The following is a 19,055-nucleotide window of genomic DNA, read 5'->3' on the forward strand; positions in this document are numbered from 1 at the left end:
GGGGTGATGTAGGGCCAGCTGTTTCACTGTCTACTTCACAAGGACGTGGCTGGGCCGGCTTTCTTGGCTGTAATTAATTCCGTTAGAAACAACGGCAGTCTCCTTGCTAGGCTGGCTTCCAAAGCACTCAAAAGCCTTGAATTGGATCCTTAGTGACTGAGAGGGGCAGCGCTAAGCCATCCACATCTGAAACGCCAGTCCTGCAAATGTCTACGAGAAGGCTTACCAGGACTCAGAGAACAGTGCTCTTCCCCAGAGATGCCAACTCCGGCCAACTGGCCATCAGTGCCATGTTACACACACAGCACTAGGAGTCAGGGAAGGCATTTTAAGACCATCACACGTCCAAAGCCAAACTCATGATCTCTTCCTCCCCACCCTGCCTTCCAAAACAGTTCTTCCAAAAGCTGCCCTAATTCAGTTCTTGACATCACCATCATTCTAGAATGCAGTGTGGTCCGAAAGAACTTCGGCAGTAATGAAAATGACCTGTGCTGTTCAATACCACTAGCCATATGCGGATACTGAGCACATGAAATGGGCCTAGTGCAACTAAGGAACTAAAATTTAATTTTAATTAATTTCAGTTTAAATAACCAAGTGTGACCAGAGCCTATTGTATTGGACAGCACAGTTCTAGATGCTCAGGCTGAAGTGTTGAAAGACTTCTCAGACCCCTCTCTTTCTCTCACTCCCCACATCCAATCTGCCATCCAATCCTTTGGGCTCTAAGTTCAAAATATAACCACCTTCATTGCTACCACCCTGGCCTAAGTCACATCACTTCTCACCCGAGTTACTACCATAGCTCCCTACTATTGCCCTGCCTCCTCCAATGTAGGAGCCTACAGTCTACTCTCAACACAGCGGCAAGAATGATCCTATTGAAGTGCACGGTCATGTCATTCCTCTGACTTCTCAGCTCGCGGTAAAAGTCCTCATGGAGATGCAGCCACGTATGACCTTTCCTCCCCTCACGTGACCTCTCCCTCCCTCATCTACTGCAACTGTGCTGGTGTCCTGGCTCTTCCTCCCATCTCCAGGGCATTTGCAGTTGCTCTTCCTTCAGACACCTGCAGAGTTCATTCCTCCACCTCCTCTTGCATGCACCCAAAGGTCACCTTCTCCATGAGCATTCTCCTGACCACTCTATTCAAAACTGCCACCCCACCTCGCCCCGGCATTCCCTCCCACCTTCCCTGCCTTCTTTCTCTCCATAGTGTTGATACATCTCATCAACACAAAGTTGACTTACTTATTATCTTCTCCCCCTAAAAGCACCAGGAGGGCCGGGATTTTCGTGAGTTGCTTACTGATATATCTCTAGCACCTAGAGTGCTGGGCACAGAGGAAATGCTCCACAAATATGCAATGAATTAAGTAATTTGGTTAAGACGTGAGCCAGGGAAGAGGTTACCTCTAACTGAGGTGGTCCCAGGAGTGAGAGACACTGAGTTACGAAAATAGCGCTGTCCAGGGTGTCCAGCGACCTGGGTGGAAGGTCACCCAGTGATCATGTGACCCCACACAGGCCCTCAACTACTGAGTCTGTTGCCTAATCTATAAAATAGGAATACAAATGTCTGCCTTTCCTCCCTCCTTGGGTGCGTGGGGAAGCAAGAGATAATAAGTGCAGAAGCCCTTTGTGGGCCATGAGGGGAAGGGGGAGGAAGTGAGCGATCCGTCCTGGTGAGGGGTTTGCCCAGGTAAGCCTTACAGGAGGAAGTTAACTGCAGAAACCGTGACGACTGGATTCAACTCACTGAGAGAGGGTGGTGGCCAACTGTAGCTCAGCGACACAAAACAGCTTATTCTTGCAGGCCTTCTCGTAGGGCAGCTGTAACCAGACAGAGAGGGGCAGGATCAGCCCAGGGACCCCGCCATCCCCGCCTTGCTCCATGATCTTCTCCTTAGGACATTCCTGTCCCTCCTGCTGGCTCTGAGAAGTGCAGGTAAAGGTTGACAGGCTGGGGTTGTGTCCACATGGCCATGAGAGCTGTGATTGTGACATTCCTTGGCTTGTCAGGAATGGGGATGTGCTTGGTCCTACGACACAGGTACCATGCGTCAGGCCACTGGCCAAGGTCAAAAATGGGGTGACCTTTGTGAAACGGTGGGAGTGCCTGTCACTTTCATATTATGCTAATTAAGCAGCAACACTCACAACTCACTATTCTGAACATTTGGGGGAGGAAAACCCAGGTGAAGAAAAGCTTCCTTAGTCCTCTTAAGTAGAGCAGCAACAGCAGGGGACAAAAGGGGGTACATAACCAAATATTGTCAAGGTCTAGTCCCGTGAGGTCCTCTACCCCCATGGCTAGTCTTCTCTGTAGGTTAAATATTCCCCCTTGCAATCTTGCCTACACCAAACAAATTCAGAAAGTCGCACTGGGTCCAAAAGGCCCAGTCAAGGTTGAAAAGCTCCAGCTCAGGCTGAAAAATCAAGTTTTCTAAAGGAGCTGGTCTATTTTTTATTCTGAAGGAACCACAGCCAGCTCTCTAACCGGGGAATCTCTGCATTTATCTTCCCAGCAGCCAGTGACCATCGCAGCAGCTTTATTAAACAGCAGCAAGGACTGTTTCCATGACCTGGAGCTAGAGTGGGAGCCCAGAGCTAGAAAGAAAACCTTCTGCTTCCCAGAGAAGGGAGATGCAGTTCGCAGAAGTCAGAGCTTGGCGCTCTATCTGACTGGGTCAACAACTGGGGGCAGGCTTTTTTAGTTTTGTTTTTAATACAGCCGAGCAGCCTGCTCTCTTTCAGCAGGATCACAACACCCTAAGCTCCCAGCTAGAACTCATTCTCTGGAAACATCTATGTGCCTAACCTAACACCAAATCATTTCTCCTCATCCATTTTATCAGTGGGATAATTTTTTTTAAATCTCTTTGCCAAACCATCAAACTAATAATTGATTAAGGTAAGAATCCTGAATGGATGTTAAACAGGATATATGCATAATCTCAAAGCATCTCCCCATAAGATACTTATTAATTACAAAGGGAAATAGCACCAGGAATGGAACAAATTAACATGATGTGCCTCGGATACAATGCACTTGGAGGGATGAGACTTCATTTCTGGGATATTCCTGCCCAAAATGCATAACCTGAATCTAACCATGAGGAAACATCAGACAAAGTCAGGCTGAGGAACATTCTACAGTATAACTGGCCTGTACCCTTCAAGAATGTCAAGGTCATTAAAGACAAAGAAAGATTGAGAAATTATTCGAGATTAAAGGAGACTAAACAAAAGTAATGAATTATCCTGATCCAGAAAAAAAGTTTTTTCTTTTGCTAAAAAGGACATTAATAGGACAACTGGTGATATTTGAATAAAGTTTGTAGATTATAGTATTTCATCATTGTAAATTTCCTGATTTTGATCATTGTACTGTGGTTATGTAAGAGAGTGTCCTTGTTTTTTAGGAAATACATACTGAAGTATTGGGAGTAAAGAGGCATCATATCTGTAACTAACTCTCAAATGGTTCAGAAATATAAATTTCTGAGACTACATATGTATATATGTAAGATATATATGAGATTTTATATATATAGAGAGAGAGAGACAGAGAATATAAAGCAAATGTGATAAAAGGTTAAAATGTTAACCTTTGGGGAATCTGGATAAAGGATGGGAATTCTTTGGACAATTCTAACTTTTTAGTAAGCAAAATATTTCAAACTAAAGTTTTCTTAAAACAGAATATATATAATTAGTGATAACCTACTTATTGACAAAACTTTATTATATTAGTTCTCCCAGTCTTTTCTGAACCATCTAAGTGTCAATGCCAAATTTTAAAAAATTATTTAGAAAATTAATATACTATATAAATTTAAAATAAATTTGCCTAAAAAATTAAAATGAGAATCTGCTCATCGGGAACCTGATTCTCCCTCTTCCTGGGCAGACGAGCAATAGGAACAGTCACCCTGATAATGTTGTTCTCTTATTTCTATTTACCATTTGTGATTGATGCATTGGGTGTTAACGAAAACTGGAGCTAAAGGCTTATATAACTGAATTAATATAGAGCATTCTTGTACAAATATTGGACAGTTGTGAGTGTCCTATGATTACCTAGAAATATACTTCTGCTACCTGAAGATTTTCTGTGCCAGCATGAACTACTCTTGGCTTATTTTTATTTTTGGAGATTCAATGCATTCCAGCTAACTGTAATTATTACTTTTCAATGCTCATGTTATCACTTCTTTGATCCTGCTGATTTTTCTGTACCCCATAAGACTGTCTAAATGAATACTGACAGAATACCCCAGGGGGCCAGGGCCTGAGTGGGAACAAAATCTCCTTAGATATAGAATCAAGAAATTTTACTGTTTTTTTTCCCTCTCTGATTTCCTGTAGTTATGAGAAAAGTTTTTTGTGACACTATCCATCTGCTAGGGTATAGGTCTGGTGGGCCATTCAGCCTGAAGGCCTGGGCAGGACCTGGGCAGGCAGGTATGCCAAAGGGCATCCTCTCTGCAGCGCGGGGCAGGTGGGCTCCAGTCCAGTCCCCACACAGGACCCTCACCACACCGTTATCAGAGACTCTTGCCAAGGTGGGCAATGTATTCATATGCTTCATTAAATATGTAGCAGGCACTTTTTGTGAACATAAAAGAACTAGCCTTGGGGGTGGTTTGGAGACGTGTATTACCCACCAGTGAGGTCCTGGGCAAATTAACACCATCTCAGGAACTCTATATCCCCATTTGTACAGTGAGGGGCCTAAATGCTGTCTGAAGACCCTCCCAACTTTAACATTCTTTGAAGATAGGGGAGCAGGTACTTTTAGGGGGATGGATCCCAGGAGAGTCTGGTCCTAGCTGAGTCACCTGGAAGATGGCAGAGGGCTCAGCATAGAAGTCCAGGATAGGCTGGGGATGGTCCCTCCGGCCCTCGGGGGTCTGGAGTTGGTAGCTGACCTTGACACTGATGTTGGAGAAGCAGTCCTCCTGACAGAGCTGCAGAGTCACCAAGGAATGCAGGGTTGGAGTTGGATGTGGGGGAGAAGATGACAAGGAGAATACTTTTAACTTTGATGTAGTCACAATAAGAAATAAACAATGAAAGTGGTAAGCCAGGATTCCTAAGCCTCTTCCAAATAAGTCAGGCTGCCAAGAGCACTGGGAAAATCTCCCTTGATCTGCCCATGGCCTCAGGCATCATAACTCCTTATGGTTCCTGCCCCAATCACAAAGGGATTCTGGCCATTGGGAGTTAAAAACTGGCCCCGGCTTTATTCAGAGTACAAAGGGGACCCACGAAAGGGAAGAGTCATGGTCACATCTGTGTTTACAAAGATCTCTCTCCAAGCAACACGGAGGATATACTAGAGAAATAAAAACTGAAGACCAGGAGATGGCCTGGGATGCTGTTTGCCATTCTCTTTGTTTATTGAGCCTTTTTGCCAGGTGGGAGCTTTGAACACCTGAGAGTAGGTGAGCACGATTCCCAGGTGGAAAAGGTAGTTATGCTTGTATTTAAGGAAGCCATAGATTTGCTAGAAACTCGTTCTTAATCCATTTAACAATCAACAGACGTGGGAACAGATGTGTAGCAAGAAGCATAATTTACGAGTTTATTGGAATAAATGATCCTTTTAGGTCCACAACTCTGGGTCCTGTCAGGCTCTGGGTTCTGACAAATACATTTTTCATGTCTCTAGGCACATTTGTCAGGAGTAAACTTTTGTAAATCACAACTTTTGTCTTTCTATTTCTACTTTCTCTCATTCAGGTTTTCTGATGTTGACTCACGCAAGGGCCCTCTGCCCCACTTTTATTATCAGGTGAGGGAGGGAGCCCTGTTATTCCCAATTTATTACCAAGAAAAATGTCAGCAATTAGAGAATTTCCCTTTTTGTCCAGTTTCTAGGAAGCTCAGAGATCTACTTAGTGTTCAATTTTGGTAGGTTTCTTTTTTTTCTGGCCACTCTGCACAGCATGCGGGATCTTAGTTCCTGACCAGGGATCAAACCCATGCCCCCTGCAGTGGAAGTGAGGAGTCTTAACCACTGGACCGCCAGGGAAGTCCCTCAGTAGGTTTCTTTAATTTGGATTTCTGGTACCATAACTCCCACCTCCCATGCCATCATGTGGTTCTTTTTTTTTTTTTTTTTTTTGGCCGCACCGTGCCGCTTGTGGGATCTTAGTTCCCTGACCAGGGATCGAATCCGGGCCCTCAGCAGTGAAAGCACAGAGTACTAACCATTGGACCGCCAGGGAATTCCCCCATCATCTGGTTCTCAATCTATTATGATTATTTCAGTTGCCTCATTTGTGTGTATGGGTATGTGTGTTTCAGTGCATGCACCTCAGTTCTTTTCTCAACAATACAGACCCCTCTAGACTTTTCTGGAAACTCCTCCACTTACCTGTCCCTCTGTGGGAACCAGCAGGAAGGGCTCACAGAGACAGGGGCCCGTGCCCCACTCCCTAAGGGAGCTCTGACACAGCCTCTCATCTGAACACTGCAGCCTTTTCCTCTGCTTCACCACATCCACGTCCACAGTGAAGTTCAGAGAGGTCTCTTTGAGGCCTGGGAATGAAGACCAGGTCTTCCTGATGAGACTGGGACGGGCAAGCCCCAGACAGAGGGCCCTCCCATGAGTCCCTCCTGAGTGGTGCCCCCACGTAGGCACTTCCCCAAGTTTCTTCTTCATTTCAAAGGTACTTTTCTCATGTCTTCTGGCACCCAGCTAGGGTCCCTCAGTGCACCAGCCCCAAACCTGGAGCAGCACATCCCAGGGGCTGAGTCAGTCTTCCCTAGGGGAAGAAGCGCTTGGGGGGACGCAGGGATTGAGGGGGAAAATGAGGAGGAGCAAAAAGTCAAGGAATGGAGAGAGAAACCATAGAGTAAAGCCTGAGGATAACAGAGCTGGAGGCACCTTGTAGACTACCTGGGCCAGCTCCCTTACTGTGGAGAAAAGAAACCAGGGCCCAGAGAGTGAAAGACGCCCTCCCAGTGTCACACAGCCACCCAGCAGCTGCCATTCGGGCTCTGTGGCCTGAATCTTTCAGCCTATACAGCTGGAACTGATAGGCCTGCCCTTTCCTAATTAACAGATTTGATCATGGACTCTTGCAGTAAAGCCAGCCCACCTGGGAGAGCACATTCTGACCTGCAGGAAGCAGGGAGACATCTCCAGGATTGTTACTGAGAGATTAAGCCCTGGGGACGGTTGCTGGGGGATTGTTCTGGCGGGGATCTCTTGGGTTGGCAGTAAGTACCTGGGTTGTGAAAGCCATGCCTTCTGGAAGTTCTCCCAACCAGTGCCAACTAAGGGGATGGGAAGGGAGGCCAGGCCTCCGGCAGGTTATCCAATCCCCCTGGGCCAGGGAGACACGGTGAGCAGGGAAGGGGAGAAGATGTAAATCAGGGAGAAAGAGGACAGGCACTTCTCAGGAGCCCTACACACATGCACAGGCGTGGGCACAGTAGGTGGAGATGGAGAAGTGCCGGCCTTTTTCTGAGTCTTCTTTCAGAAACTCAACCCTTCAACCCAAGGAAGGGATCCAGTGCCCCTTTTCCCAACAGGGTCAGAGAGACCCCTTCAGAGTGTAGACTTGACAACAGATCACCCTTTTCTGGGGCGGTTCCCATTAAATTGAACCTAAGGTCAAAGGAGCTAAAGTCTAATGGAGGGATTTCATAACACCCTGCCCCCACCCAGCCCTCTTTTCCTGCCCCCCACTGAAGCCAACAGGGACTGACTACAGCACCGGACGGGTCAGCTAGGTTGCCTGTTACCTGACTCAGCAGCTGGCGACACATAGCTGACTTCAAAACACAAATTCACATTCACGCTGCTGTGGAAGCCAACGGGCAGTGCCTTGGGGGTGAAGGTCATGGACAGCTTCAGACGAACCACAGGTCTTGAGCTGAACAAGATAGCAAAGAGGACCATGAGAAGGGACCACAGGACTTCTGAGACCACAGGACCATGAGAAGGGACCACAGCCCATCAGTGCCTGGGCTCTTTCCTTCATTCAATGAATATATATTGAACACCTCTCTTATGCCAAGTGCTATTCTGAGTCTTCAGGGTACTACAGGGAAAGAGATAAGGCCTGCTCTAGTGGGAAAGCAGACAACAAGCAAATAAACAAGAAGAAACAGGAAAATCCTATGTACAGGAAATGCTATGATAAAAATAAAATAGGATTGGGACTTCCCTGTCGGTCCAGTGGTTAAGACTCCGTGCTTCCACTGCAGGGGGCCCGGGTTCGATCCCTGGTCAGGGAACTGAGATCCTGCGTGCCGCGCAGTGTGGCCAAAAAAATAACTAACTAACTAACTAAATAAATAAATAAAATAGGATAAGGTAATAGAGACTGGGGGCTACTTAGCTGGTGGTCAGGGATGGCCTCACAAATGAGGAGACGTTTAAGTTGAGCTCTGTTACCGAGAAAGAGCCCGCTCTGTGAAGATCTAGGGGAACTGCATTACAGGCAGAAAGCACAGCTGATACAAAGGGCCTGTGGTAGGAATGAGTTTGCTTTGTTTGAGGAACACAAGAGTCAGCATAACTGGGGCGCAATTAGTGAGACAGAGAGTAGACAAGTGGCTGGGATGGAGGGGTCTGCAGGGCCAGGCCATGGTAAGGAATTTCGATTTTACTCAAGTGGGAACCACTGAGGGGTTTTGAGCAGCAGAATGAAGGGGTCTCTCTGGCTGCTGTGTGGAGAACGGAGCACAGGGAGTGGAAGCAGGGAAGGACGCCATGGCAGTGGTCCAGGCGAGAGGTGACAATGTCATGAACTACTAGGAAGTACTTTGGAGGCAGAGCCAACAAAAACTTGTTGATGGGATGGCAGGGAAAGGAAAAAGAGGAATCAAGGATGACTCTTGGGTTTTTATCCTGAACAAATGGCACCCTTTGCTGAGATGGGAAGCCCGGGGAGGGGCAGGTGGGTAGAATGAAGGGTGGGTGGGAATGAGTGGTTTTTTTTGGCCGCCCCATGGGGTTTGGGGGATCTTAGTTCCCTGACCAGGGACTGAACCCACGCCCTCTGCAGTGAAAGCACCGAGTCCTAACCACTGGACCGCCAGGGAAGTCCCCTTTTTTGTTTTGTTTTTAGACATGGTAACTTTGCAATGCCTGTGTTGAATAAACAGCCGAGTCTGGAGCTTCGCGGAGGGCATAGGGCAGATTGGTGCCCCGCCAGATTATTTATAGCCATGGGACTTGATCACTCACTTACGGATGGAGCACAGAAGCTCTGAAATGAATAATAGTAATAATAGCAGCCATCACTGAGCACCGTGCTAAATACTTTGCATAGATCCTCTCAGTCCTCATAACTCTGTGAGGCAGGCGCATTGTTATTCCCATTTATAGATAAGAAAATTGGGACTTAGAAATTCTGCCCAAGGGCACACCGTTAAGAACAAGCTGAGGTTCAAACCCAGTTGGGCAGAGCCGGTGCCCTTAACCACTGCACTTACTCCCTCCCATCAGTGCCTGGTGTCTTCATGAGGTCACTTAGGGCAGGGCAACCGGGTGAAGCTGCCAGAAGGCAGAGCAGACCCCTACCGGAGCACAGCCGCCTGGCCCAGAGCGCCCACAGTGATGTCAGCAAGGCCGTCGCCACTGAAATCTAAGCCACCTGCCACCGATGTGCCGAAGTACTGGAGTCCTGGGGCCACCACTGAGGCTCTGATCCTCTGTGGATCGAGAAACACAAGGTGTCAGGGAGGGAAGGGGGTTTCCTTTTGGTTTAATTCAATCAGCAGATTAGCCTTTGTCCCCACCCCAGGGAGCCCTCAGCTGAGGAACTGGAAAGAAAACGTCAAGGTTCTCCCAGAGAGGCTTGAAGGGGGGTGGGGCTTGACAGGGAGAGTAAGGAGAGCAGGGGGTGGGGAAGAGTAGGGTCGTCCCAGGAAACAGTCAGGGGTCAGTGCAGTGGGCACAGGGAGTACTGGGCACGAGCAGTCCTCCCGTGGGGCTGAGGGGAGAGTGGCTCTGAACTACGTTTCAGAAACACCACTGAAGCCCAGAGCGGACGATGGGGAAGAGGAAGGAGCCAGGGCAGGGGTGGTGGGGATGGAGAGGAGGGGCTGGGTTTGGGAGAGAGCAGGATCTTTAGGAGGCAGAGGCCGACAGGCTGAGCTGAGGTCTGGGATTAGCCCGGTTTCTGCTGTGAGCAGGGGAGGGGGAGGGCCCAGAGGAGCAGCAGGTCTAGGGAAGAGGATGCTTTCAGCTGGGCATCCTGAGAGTGAGACGCTGGAGGCCGTCCAGGGGAGGGGCTCAGGAGCAGCTGGACACACAGGGCTGAAGCCTGGAGAGAAACTGCAGCTGGATGTGAGTGAAAGTGCCCATAAAAGATGTAGCGTGGAAGTTGGCAATGGATTCCTGGGGGGTGAGAGCTAGGCTTGGGGTGGGGGGAGGGGCTGGGTGGGAGACAGGAGCCAGAGAAGGGACAGAGAGAGGAGAGAGGACCTGAGGCAGGTCCATGGTCAGGAAAGCCAAAGAAGGAGGGAGTCACAGGTCAGGAAAGTACATGGATGTTGCCTCCAACCTCTAGCCCCACTGGCAGGGTCTGAGCTGAGAACCTCCAAGTGACTTCTGTCCTTCAGCGCCCTGGGACCTGCCTGGCACTTAGGACTGGAGCTGGCTTGGGTCTCAGGCCATCATATCTGGGGAAGGTCAGAGTCCCAGAGTAGAGGCAAGAGAGAGCCCTGCGGATCACCTGTGGCTGGTAGGTAGAGAGGTCAGCCAGCTGGTTGGTAGAGTGTCCATTGTAGATGTACACGCTGCCGAAGCCTACACCATCATCTGCCCCAAAGTCTTCCAGGGGGGCCCCGATGGCCACATCTATGAGCTCATCCTGACTGATATCCCCCACTGTCGCCATGGCAAAGCCAAATCGCGCATAAGTTAACCTGGGGTGCCCACTCAGTGTGCGTACCAAGGAGAAGGAACCATCCTGTAAGGCAGAGAGGCAGCTCAGCCCTCAAGACAGGGATGCGGGGTGCCCACCCCATTGCCACCCCAGGAAGCACGCTCAAGGACTTGTTGATTCTGATTTTCCAGCAGGGAGGGAGTCTGTGGCTCAGAAGAGGCAAGAGACCTTCCCAAGTTTGCACAGTGAGTGAGTGGTGAAGCTGGAGTCCTCCTGCCTTGCAGTCCAGGACCAAGAGCTGCACCCCTCTGCTCCCATGATTGGGGTACTGGACTGGCAATCAGGAGGCCTGGCTTCTCGCCTTGGTTCCACCACACACTTGCTCTGTAAACTGGAGCAAGTCTCAACATCACTGAGCCTCAGCTTTCTCATCTGTAAAATGGGAGTAACAGCTACCTCCCATAGTTACTGTGAGAAACAAGTGAGATCACAGACAGGATGTGCTTTGTCAACCGTGCAGCTATTTGCGATGTCATCATCACCAACATGAGATGATGGGGTGGGGAAAGTAAGAAAGTGGGGGAGGGGACGGAGGGGAGCAGTCAGCCCACCAGGCTGCCATCCACCCTGAGCTCCCATCACCGCCCTCTGGTGCAAGGCAGGGCCGGGGCGCTCCCAGCCTCTGTCACCTCAGCCCCAGGCTGAGCAGCCACAGCCTCAGCCAACTTGCGAAGATGGTGACTCTCCCACCTGCTTGTTCACACGGTACACATAGACTCTGCCCTCCTCGCCTTGAACGTGGTAAAACGGGGCAGCCACCAGCAACAAGTCTGTGGTCCCATCCATGTCGACGTCCACAGGGCACAGCTCAGAGCCAAAGTAGGACCCCATCTGCAGGCCAGAGAGAACGCAGCTCACGGGGAGTGCCGGGGAGGCACGTCCCCACCGCCAGACCCCTCAGCAAAGCTAGACCTCTGCTCTTGCTCTTCCTGGACCACCAAATTTGGGTCAGACCAGATCAATCTGTTCACCAGAATAACACAGGAGACTGGGTGAACAGCCTGATCCCCCACGACGGGGGAAACCAGCTGGCGCTCAGACACACAGAGCCGGGGCGGAGGCTGAGTTCTGCCTGAGTTCTGCCCAGGCTGGGTCCCCAACCCACTGTGTGCCCTGGAGCCCACCCCTTTCCCTCTGGGACCTCCAGATCCCCATCTGTAATAACGGGGGTGGGGGTCCTTCTCCAGCAGTACCTGCTCGCCCTCCAGCACTGGTACAAAGTTGGTCTCTTTGCCCTCCTTCCGGAGCTCAAACACAGCCCCTCGTTGCTTGTGCCGTGGAGCCCCTGCCACATAGGAGAGGCCACAGGCCTTGTGTAGCACAGCCACCGAGTAACCTGTGGGGGGTGGGGAACTGTGATCAGGACCTCCCACCGGGCCACTCCTTTGCCCCCCCTCCCCCACCTTCTCAGCCAGGACTTCGAAGCAGCTTGGGCAGGGAGGCAGAAATGGAGAGACTATCCTTCTCATCCTTTTAAAATCATCAGCGGTGGCTCCACTTACCCATGAGGCTGCTCACACACATGTGCCCCACTACATAGATGGGATAGACACACACGATCATACATACAGCTTCACTCAAAATACACTCCACACACATTCATCACCCACGTTCATCACAAACGCAGTGCATGAAGACTGAGGAGGGGTGAAGGGTCACCCACCGCCATTACTAATGGAGAGGCCCTACCTCCCTAGGCAGCTGCCGGGCCCTGGCGCTTTGGTACCAAACAGGCCTAATTCTCAGCCTCAGGCTCCCTAAGTGGGGCCTGTCCCTCAGTCCATGTGACCGACCTGGGCCCTCCCCAGCTAGGAAGCCCACTGCAGCCTGTGTCCCTGTACAGGCCCCGCCCACACCCAGGTAGCCTCCAGGCCCCGCCCTCACCCAGGTAGCTGTACTGCACAGCCTTGGCATCCACTGCCGTCTGGTTCAGGAAGCGGCCCTTGCGGCTGCTCATGTTGTAGAACAGCGTGCCCCCCGACCAGTCGAAGGCCCCTACAGCACCGAGCAGCACCTGCCCCTGCAGGGGAAAAGGGTTGGCGGCCATCTGAGCGGGAGGGACCCAGGGCCAGCCAGGGTGGCCTTGGGTCTACCTGCCAGCACAGCAAACCTTGCAGGGGGGATGAGGGGCATTCAGTGCACCCGGACAGAGACGCAGGAGGAAGGTGAGAGGCAAACACTGGGTTCCTGCCTTGTACCCATGACCCTGTCAGGGCAGCTGTCCTTGCAGTACCAGCAACCCCTGGGGCAGAAATCCAACCCGGGGCCCAGATGTTGAGCATTTAAAAAAGTATGACTGAGGGACTTCCCTGGTGGCACAGTGGTTAAGAATCCGCTTGCCAACGTAGGGGACACAGGTTCGAGCCCTGGTCCGGGAAGATCCCACATGCTGCGGAGCAACTAAGCCCGTGCACCACAACTACTGAGCCTGCGCTCTAGAGCCTGTGAGCCACAACTAGTGAGCCCTCGTGCCACAACTGCTGAAGCCTGTGTGCCTAGAGCCCGTGCTCTGCAAGAGAAGCCCCCACTCGCCGCAGCTAGAGAAAGCCCGCGTGCAGCAACGAAGACCCAACACAGCCAAAAATAAATAAATTAAAATAAATTAAAAAAAAAAAAAGTATGACTGAGCAAAATGGGGCTCATGTCCTCCGAGGCTGCACAGCCTGAGTCTGGCACCCAAGGCCCACCTGTGTCGAGTGACGTGCTAACCGCGCTTCCACCACACGCAAGGACGGTGTCCTCACTGCCCGTATCCCTCCCCGTCTGTGGGGAACAGGGCCTCTGGTGGGGAGAAGTACCCGGCTTGGTAGGCAAGCCCACCCAGGCCTGGGTGTTACCAGTCTGTGTTAAGGAAGCTGCTTAATCCTTGAGCGCAGGACGAAATGACCTCCTGTTATAAACAGGGCCATTCTCTCCTTGACCTCAAAGGTCCAGGTTAGGGCGAGCACACAGAAATGTTTTCCTTTGTCCTAAAATGGCTCTTTCATGGGACTTCCCTGGCCGGCGGTCCAGTGGTTAAGACTTTGCCTTCCAATGCAGGGCGCACAGGTTTGATCCCGGGTTGGGGAGCTAAGATCCCACATGCCTCGGGGCCAAAAAAACAAAGTATAAAACAGAAGCAATATTGTAACAAATTCAATAAAGGCTTTAAAAATGGTTCACATCAAAAAATCTTTACGAAAAAAAAAATCTTAAATTGGCTCCTTCAGAGGCCTCACCACAGGAGGGCACTGAGAGCCAGGGGACCCTGAGTCCCTGGGAGTCGCCAGGGCCCCTCCTCTGTGGAGAGCCTGCCTGGTGCTGAGTCGGCCACGTACCTCGTCCAGGATCTGGGCACTGAACCCGACCTGTGCCAGCTGATAGTGGAGGGCATCTCCGACCGTGCCTGGAAGCCAAGACGCCCAGTGAGACTGCTGTGGGCCGAGGTGAAGGGAGAAACCAAGTCGGGGAAGGGTCCGGCTTGGCTTCCTCCCAGAGGGAAGGATGTTCTGGTAGGATGGGACGAGCATCAGGTTGGAGTAGAGATCTGGGTCCTGCTTTAGCAGCTACTGGCAGCATAGCTGGGAAGAGGGCCGTCCCCTCCCAGTTCCTGGGCCTCAGTTTCCTCACCTGGGAGCTCCTGGGAGCAGGAATCATGCCCCAGTCATCCTTCTTCCTCCAGCACCAGAAAGAGCTTCTCATCAGAGTTTCATGGAATTTGGGGGAAGTGAGGAAGGCTGGGGATATTGTTGCCTTTTTAGAGATGGAACAGCTGAGGCTCAGAGAAGTGACAGGAGTTGCCAGCGTGCCACATGGAGGGAGGACAGGAGCGGGGCTGGAGCGCGGGCCTCGGGCCTCCTGCTGAATTGCCGAGGGCGCTGCCACAGGGCGGCCAGGGACCTGGAGCCTCACCTTCCACGCTAATGATGCTCTGCTGCAGTTTGCTCAGCAGCCCATCCAGCGCTGAGTAGTTGGTCACCTTGAAGGCATGGTCCTCATCGGGGTCCGAGGCGATCAGCTTCAGCTCGTTGTACGCCCTGGTTTTATTAAATGCATCTCCCACCTGCACAGAGGCCCTGGGTCAGTGGGCCAGCACCACAAGGGCTCTCCAGGCCCGGAGAGAGAGCTGAGCCCCTCCGTCTGGCCTTCAGGGCCCCCCATCACCTACCTCCTCCTTTCCCTGCTCCCTGCTCTCCCACACACTCTACGTGTGTTTTCCTGAACACACCAGGCTCCTCACCTCTGCCCGTGCTATTCCCTCTGCCTGCAGAGCCCTTCCTGCCTCCCCTGTGCCCTAGGTCAGCTACTCCTCTTTGTCCTCCAAGACTCAGCTCAGCACCAGCTCCTCCTGGAACCTTCCCTGACATCCCTCCTGTGGGCTCCCAGGGTGTCCACTGCTCTCCCCATCACTGCTGGGCGAGTGAGCTGTGACCACCACTGGGAAATGAGCCGTCTGGGGGAAGACCCTGAGTGGGGTGGGGGGGTGCGGGGTGCATGGGACACGGGGGCTGAAAGAAGAGAAGTTGGTGAGTGTTTGTGACCGCAGCAGGGTTTGGGTAAGCTGCTTACTGAAGCCCTTCTAGGAGCCCTGGCTCCTCCGCACCCCAGGCTGTACAGGGTCACGAGGTACCCCCCAGCTCCTGGTTCTTACCCCAATGGCAAAGCGCTCAACACCCTGCATCTTTGTGGAGTCGATGACAGTCGTGAGGCTGAGGGGGTCCCCGAATATGTCCCCATCAGTGAGCACCACCATGACCTTGGATGCCTTTTCTCTGGAGCCATGGCTTGGTGTGAAGATGTTGTCTCTAAATCGGCGAGAGTAAAGGGAGAGAACTTTGCCAAAGGGATGACTGAGTCCTGGGGAGATTTTATTCACTGACCTGTTTTAGAATTGAAGAGGATTAAGGAGCCCTCCTGGGAGAACAAAGGCCCAAAGAGGGGTGGTGATGTCCCTGGGTGCACAGCTGCGCGGGTGGAGGTGAGGCTGCAACACAGGTGTTCTTACCCCTCACCTGCTCCCAACAGAAAGGTGCTGGGCAACTAGAGAAAGCCAGTGCACCGCAACGAAGACCCAATGCAGCCAAAAATAAGTAAATAAATAAATTTATTTTTAAAAAAAGAAAAAGAAAGGTGCTGGACAGCACTGGAGTCTGTTCCTCGTGTGTATGTGTGGGAATAATAATGATATTAAAAACAGTGGCTAAGATTTACATAGAACTTAGGTGCCAGGCACTCTGGTATGCACCGTACATATTTTAAGGCAAGTACTATTGTTATTATTATTATTATTATTATTATTATTATTATTACTGGCCACACCCTGAGGCTTGCAGTATCTTAGTTCCCTGACCAGGGATTGAACCCTGGCCCCAGCAGTGAAAGCGCCAAGTCCTAACCACTGGACTACCAGGGAATTCCCTATTATTCTCATTTTAAAAGTGAGAAAATTGAAGCATAGAGAGGTTAGGCAACTCGCCCAAGGTCTCACGAGTACAAACCGTAGCTGGGATTGAACCCAGGGAGCTGCCCACTAAGCCCCTCTGATAAGCACTGTGCCCTACTGCTGCTCGCAGGAGGAGTCTTTGGAAGAATTTTTGGAGGACTGTCTTGGGGTGTCATCTATCAGCCAAGGCTGCGTTGGAAGACCTCACAGTGTCCCCTTTCAGCCAAGGAAGAGCCTGAACCCTGACCCTCTCCTCTACACAGTCTGTCCAGCCACCTTCTCCAGGTAGGATGCCTCAGAGCCTCTGGGCAGGGCCGTAGACTGGCACTCAGTAGGTGTACAGGTAATTCTGTCGCCCTCACACTCACAGGACGTGCTGCATGGCAGAGGCAGTCTTGGTGACACTCCCCACTTGAGTGATGTTCTGGACTCTGGCGAGGGAGGCTGTAACGTCTTGGCTGTCCTGAAGGTCAAGCTCTGTCTGGATGACTTCCCCATATTGCACCAGGGCAAAGCTGCACTGCAGGGGAGGGGCCGAGAGGGAAGGAGTTTGGCAGAGTTGCCCAAGGCCACCCCTGCCCCTTAGATGGCTCCGCCTGGAAGCAGTGGAAGAATCCACTCATTCCTCCTAGTCTCTGGGCAGGAGGAGATGCTCAGGCAGAGGGAAATCTCTAAGCCAGTGGGGTGGAGGAAGGTGTGATAGTAATGGCTCCCAGTGAATCACAGACTTCTTCTTGAATCCATGTCCCTGTGTAGTCCCCCTCTTCCACACTGACTCCGGGATAGGCCAGGTGACTTGCTTTGGCCAATGGGACATCAGCAAATGTGATATAATCAGAGGTTTGGAAAGTGCTTGCCATGAGAGAGTTGGACTGGGCTGCTGGAGACACATGGTCCAGACAAGCGAGGGCATCTTAGGGTCCAGTCGAGCAACCAGATGTCTGCAGCTGCAGGAATAACTCTAGGCAAGACCAGCAAAAGAACCACCCAGCTGAGCCCAGACCGAACAGCTGACCCATAGAAGGAGAGCAGATCACTGGTGGATGTTTTGAGGCGGTTTGTTCACAGCGGTAGATAACACACAAGCTGTGTGAGTCCAGCTCTTAGGGAAGCCCACCTCAAAGCACTTCTCATAGATGTTCTTCATCATGTTGGAGATGAAGTCTTTGGCTCTCTGGAAGTCTGGGGGATCAATGCTTCCTGAGCCATCCAGGATGATGGCGATCTCGGTGCCTGGGCCAAAACAGGGAACAGGTCAGGAGTGGGCTTGGCATCTGGGGCAGGAGTGAGGGCAACTCGTCCTGCCCTGAAGGGCACCCACCCAGTTCAAGCCCTGAGGGCTCAGTTCAGGGAGGGCATCGGTGCCATTCCCAAGAGTGAAGCCTCTGTCTCAGAGGCAGAGAGAGAGCCAGAACCTGCTCAGGCTCTGACTTGCTGCGTGAGTCACTCCCAGCACCCCCACTCTCTGGGCCTCAGTTTTCCCATCTGTAAGATGGAGAGAGACAGGGCTGGGACTGGCCAGGCCTGTAGAATCCAGCCACTGCTCTCCATCTCTTGGACCTAGGCACGCCTCACCCCTAGAGGTCGCCAGCCTAGGGAGTCAGCTCTGACAGCTCTAGGAGCAACCCAGATTTGCCTCTTCTCACCAGCTGCCTCCTCGTCCTCGTCCTCTGTCTCCTCCTCCTCCTCCACCTTCAAATCCCGGCGCTGCCTGGCTGTGTTCTCCGTGCTGCCTTTTTTGTTCCTGGAGCAGTCTCCAGCATCCACAGGGGCATCAGGGTCCAGTAATTTTTCTTTAAAAAGTACACATGGAAGAGCTCAGAGTCAGACGGCCTCCTCGTTCACCTCCAGGTAAGCCTGCCCTTAGCTCTGCCCTGGTTCCTTCACATGGGGCCTAAGCCTGCCTTGCCCTCTCTGGGCCTCTGTGTCCCTCCGCATCTACCACGGGCTGGCGCCTCTTCTTGCAGACCCCAGGATATCCCTTCAGAGCTGTCCAACGAGGGTCCAGTCCTTACCAAGGTCGGAGAAGTAGACCTGGGCACGGGGACGGAGGTCAGGGGCCAGCAGGATGCAGTTGCCTGTGAGCTCTGAGCTGAGGCTCTGGGGCCACCGGGTCGGCACTTGAATGCAGATCTAGAGGAGGGGGAGAAAAGGAGGGGAAAGCCCGGGTCACCCCCAGCCCAGGCCCCCTCGTTGCAGCCACACCCACACCCCCACGTCAGAACCCAGTGGCTCAACCAGGCAGGGGACGCAGGAACAGCTTGCTCACCCCTCACCAGGGGTAGGAGTCGCTGCCAGGGTCAGTGTGCTGGGTCACACAGAGTACCCAGCTCAGAGCCGCTGTCAGCCCTGGGGCTGCCGGGGATACCGTTGGGCTCAGCCCTGAGAATAACACGCCAGTCAAGACTGGTATCCACACGGTCAACCACAGGGGTAGCACCAGCTCCCCAAGGCCCTCCACCCTCTCTCGCCACACATACTCACCAAAACACCATGGTGGTTCCGGACAACTGTCACTCCACGGTACCTCCTCTTTGGGATGGGGACATTCTCTGAAACAGTGAGGCCCAGGTAAGGAGGGAGGAATGCTGGGAGGCAACCCAGGAGTCAAGGTCAGAGGGCACAGGGCCATCTTGGTCAAAGCCCCATGAGGAAGAGCTGGCCACTCAGAGCATCCTCTGGAAGCTGGATGGGGGGGCCTTCAAGGACAGGC

At 52.0% G+C, this 19,055-nt stretch overlaps 1 protein-coding gene across 1 annotated transcript in view; it reads right to left on the reverse strand.

Moving 5' to 3' along the window:
• Positions 1-19,055, reverse strand: part of ITGAE (integrin subunit alpha E) — a 68,885-nt gene that overhangs the window by 16,749 nt on the left and 33,081 nt on the right. The window contains exons 4-20 of the mRNA XM_068531525.1: positions 18,827-18,894; positions 18,358-18,475; positions 17,989-18,135; positions 17,460-17,575; positions 16,711-16,862; positions 15,551-15,704; positions 14,812-14,962; positions 14,238-14,305; positions 12,805-12,940; positions 12,114-12,256; positions 11,611-11,751; positions 10,708-10,944; positions 9,552-9,682; positions 7,766-7,896; positions 6,390-6,553; positions 4,849-4,977; positions 1,764-1,837 (exon numbers count right to left, since the gene is read on the reverse strand). Coding sequence (XP_068387626.1) covers positions 1,764-1,837; positions 4,849-4,977; positions 6,390-6,553; positions 7,766-7,896; positions 9,552-9,682; positions 10,708-10,944; positions 11,611-11,751; positions 12,114-12,256; positions 12,805-12,940; positions 14,238-14,305; positions 14,812-14,962; positions 15,551-15,704; positions 16,711-16,862; positions 17,460-17,575; positions 17,989-18,135; positions 18,358-18,475; positions 18,827-18,894 — 2,260 coding nt within the window. The remainder of the gene's footprint in view (positions 1-1,763; positions 1,838-4,848; positions 4,978-6,389; positions 6,554-7,765; positions 7,897-9,551; positions 9,683-10,707; positions 10,945-11,610; positions 11,752-12,113; positions 12,257-12,804; positions 12,941-14,237; positions 14,306-14,811; positions 14,963-15,550; positions 15,705-16,710; positions 16,863-17,459; positions 17,576-17,988; positions 18,136-18,357; positions 18,476-18,826; positions 18,895-19,055) is intronic.

Source organism: Eschrichtius robustus, chromosome 20 (genome assembly GCF_028021215.1).
Source record: "Eschrichtius robustus isolate mEscRob2 chromosome 20, mEscRob2.pri, whole genome shotgun sequence".
Classification (NCBI taxonomy): Eukaryota; Metazoa; Chordata; class Mammalia; order Artiodactyla; family Eschrichtiidae; genus Eschrichtius; species Eschrichtius robustus.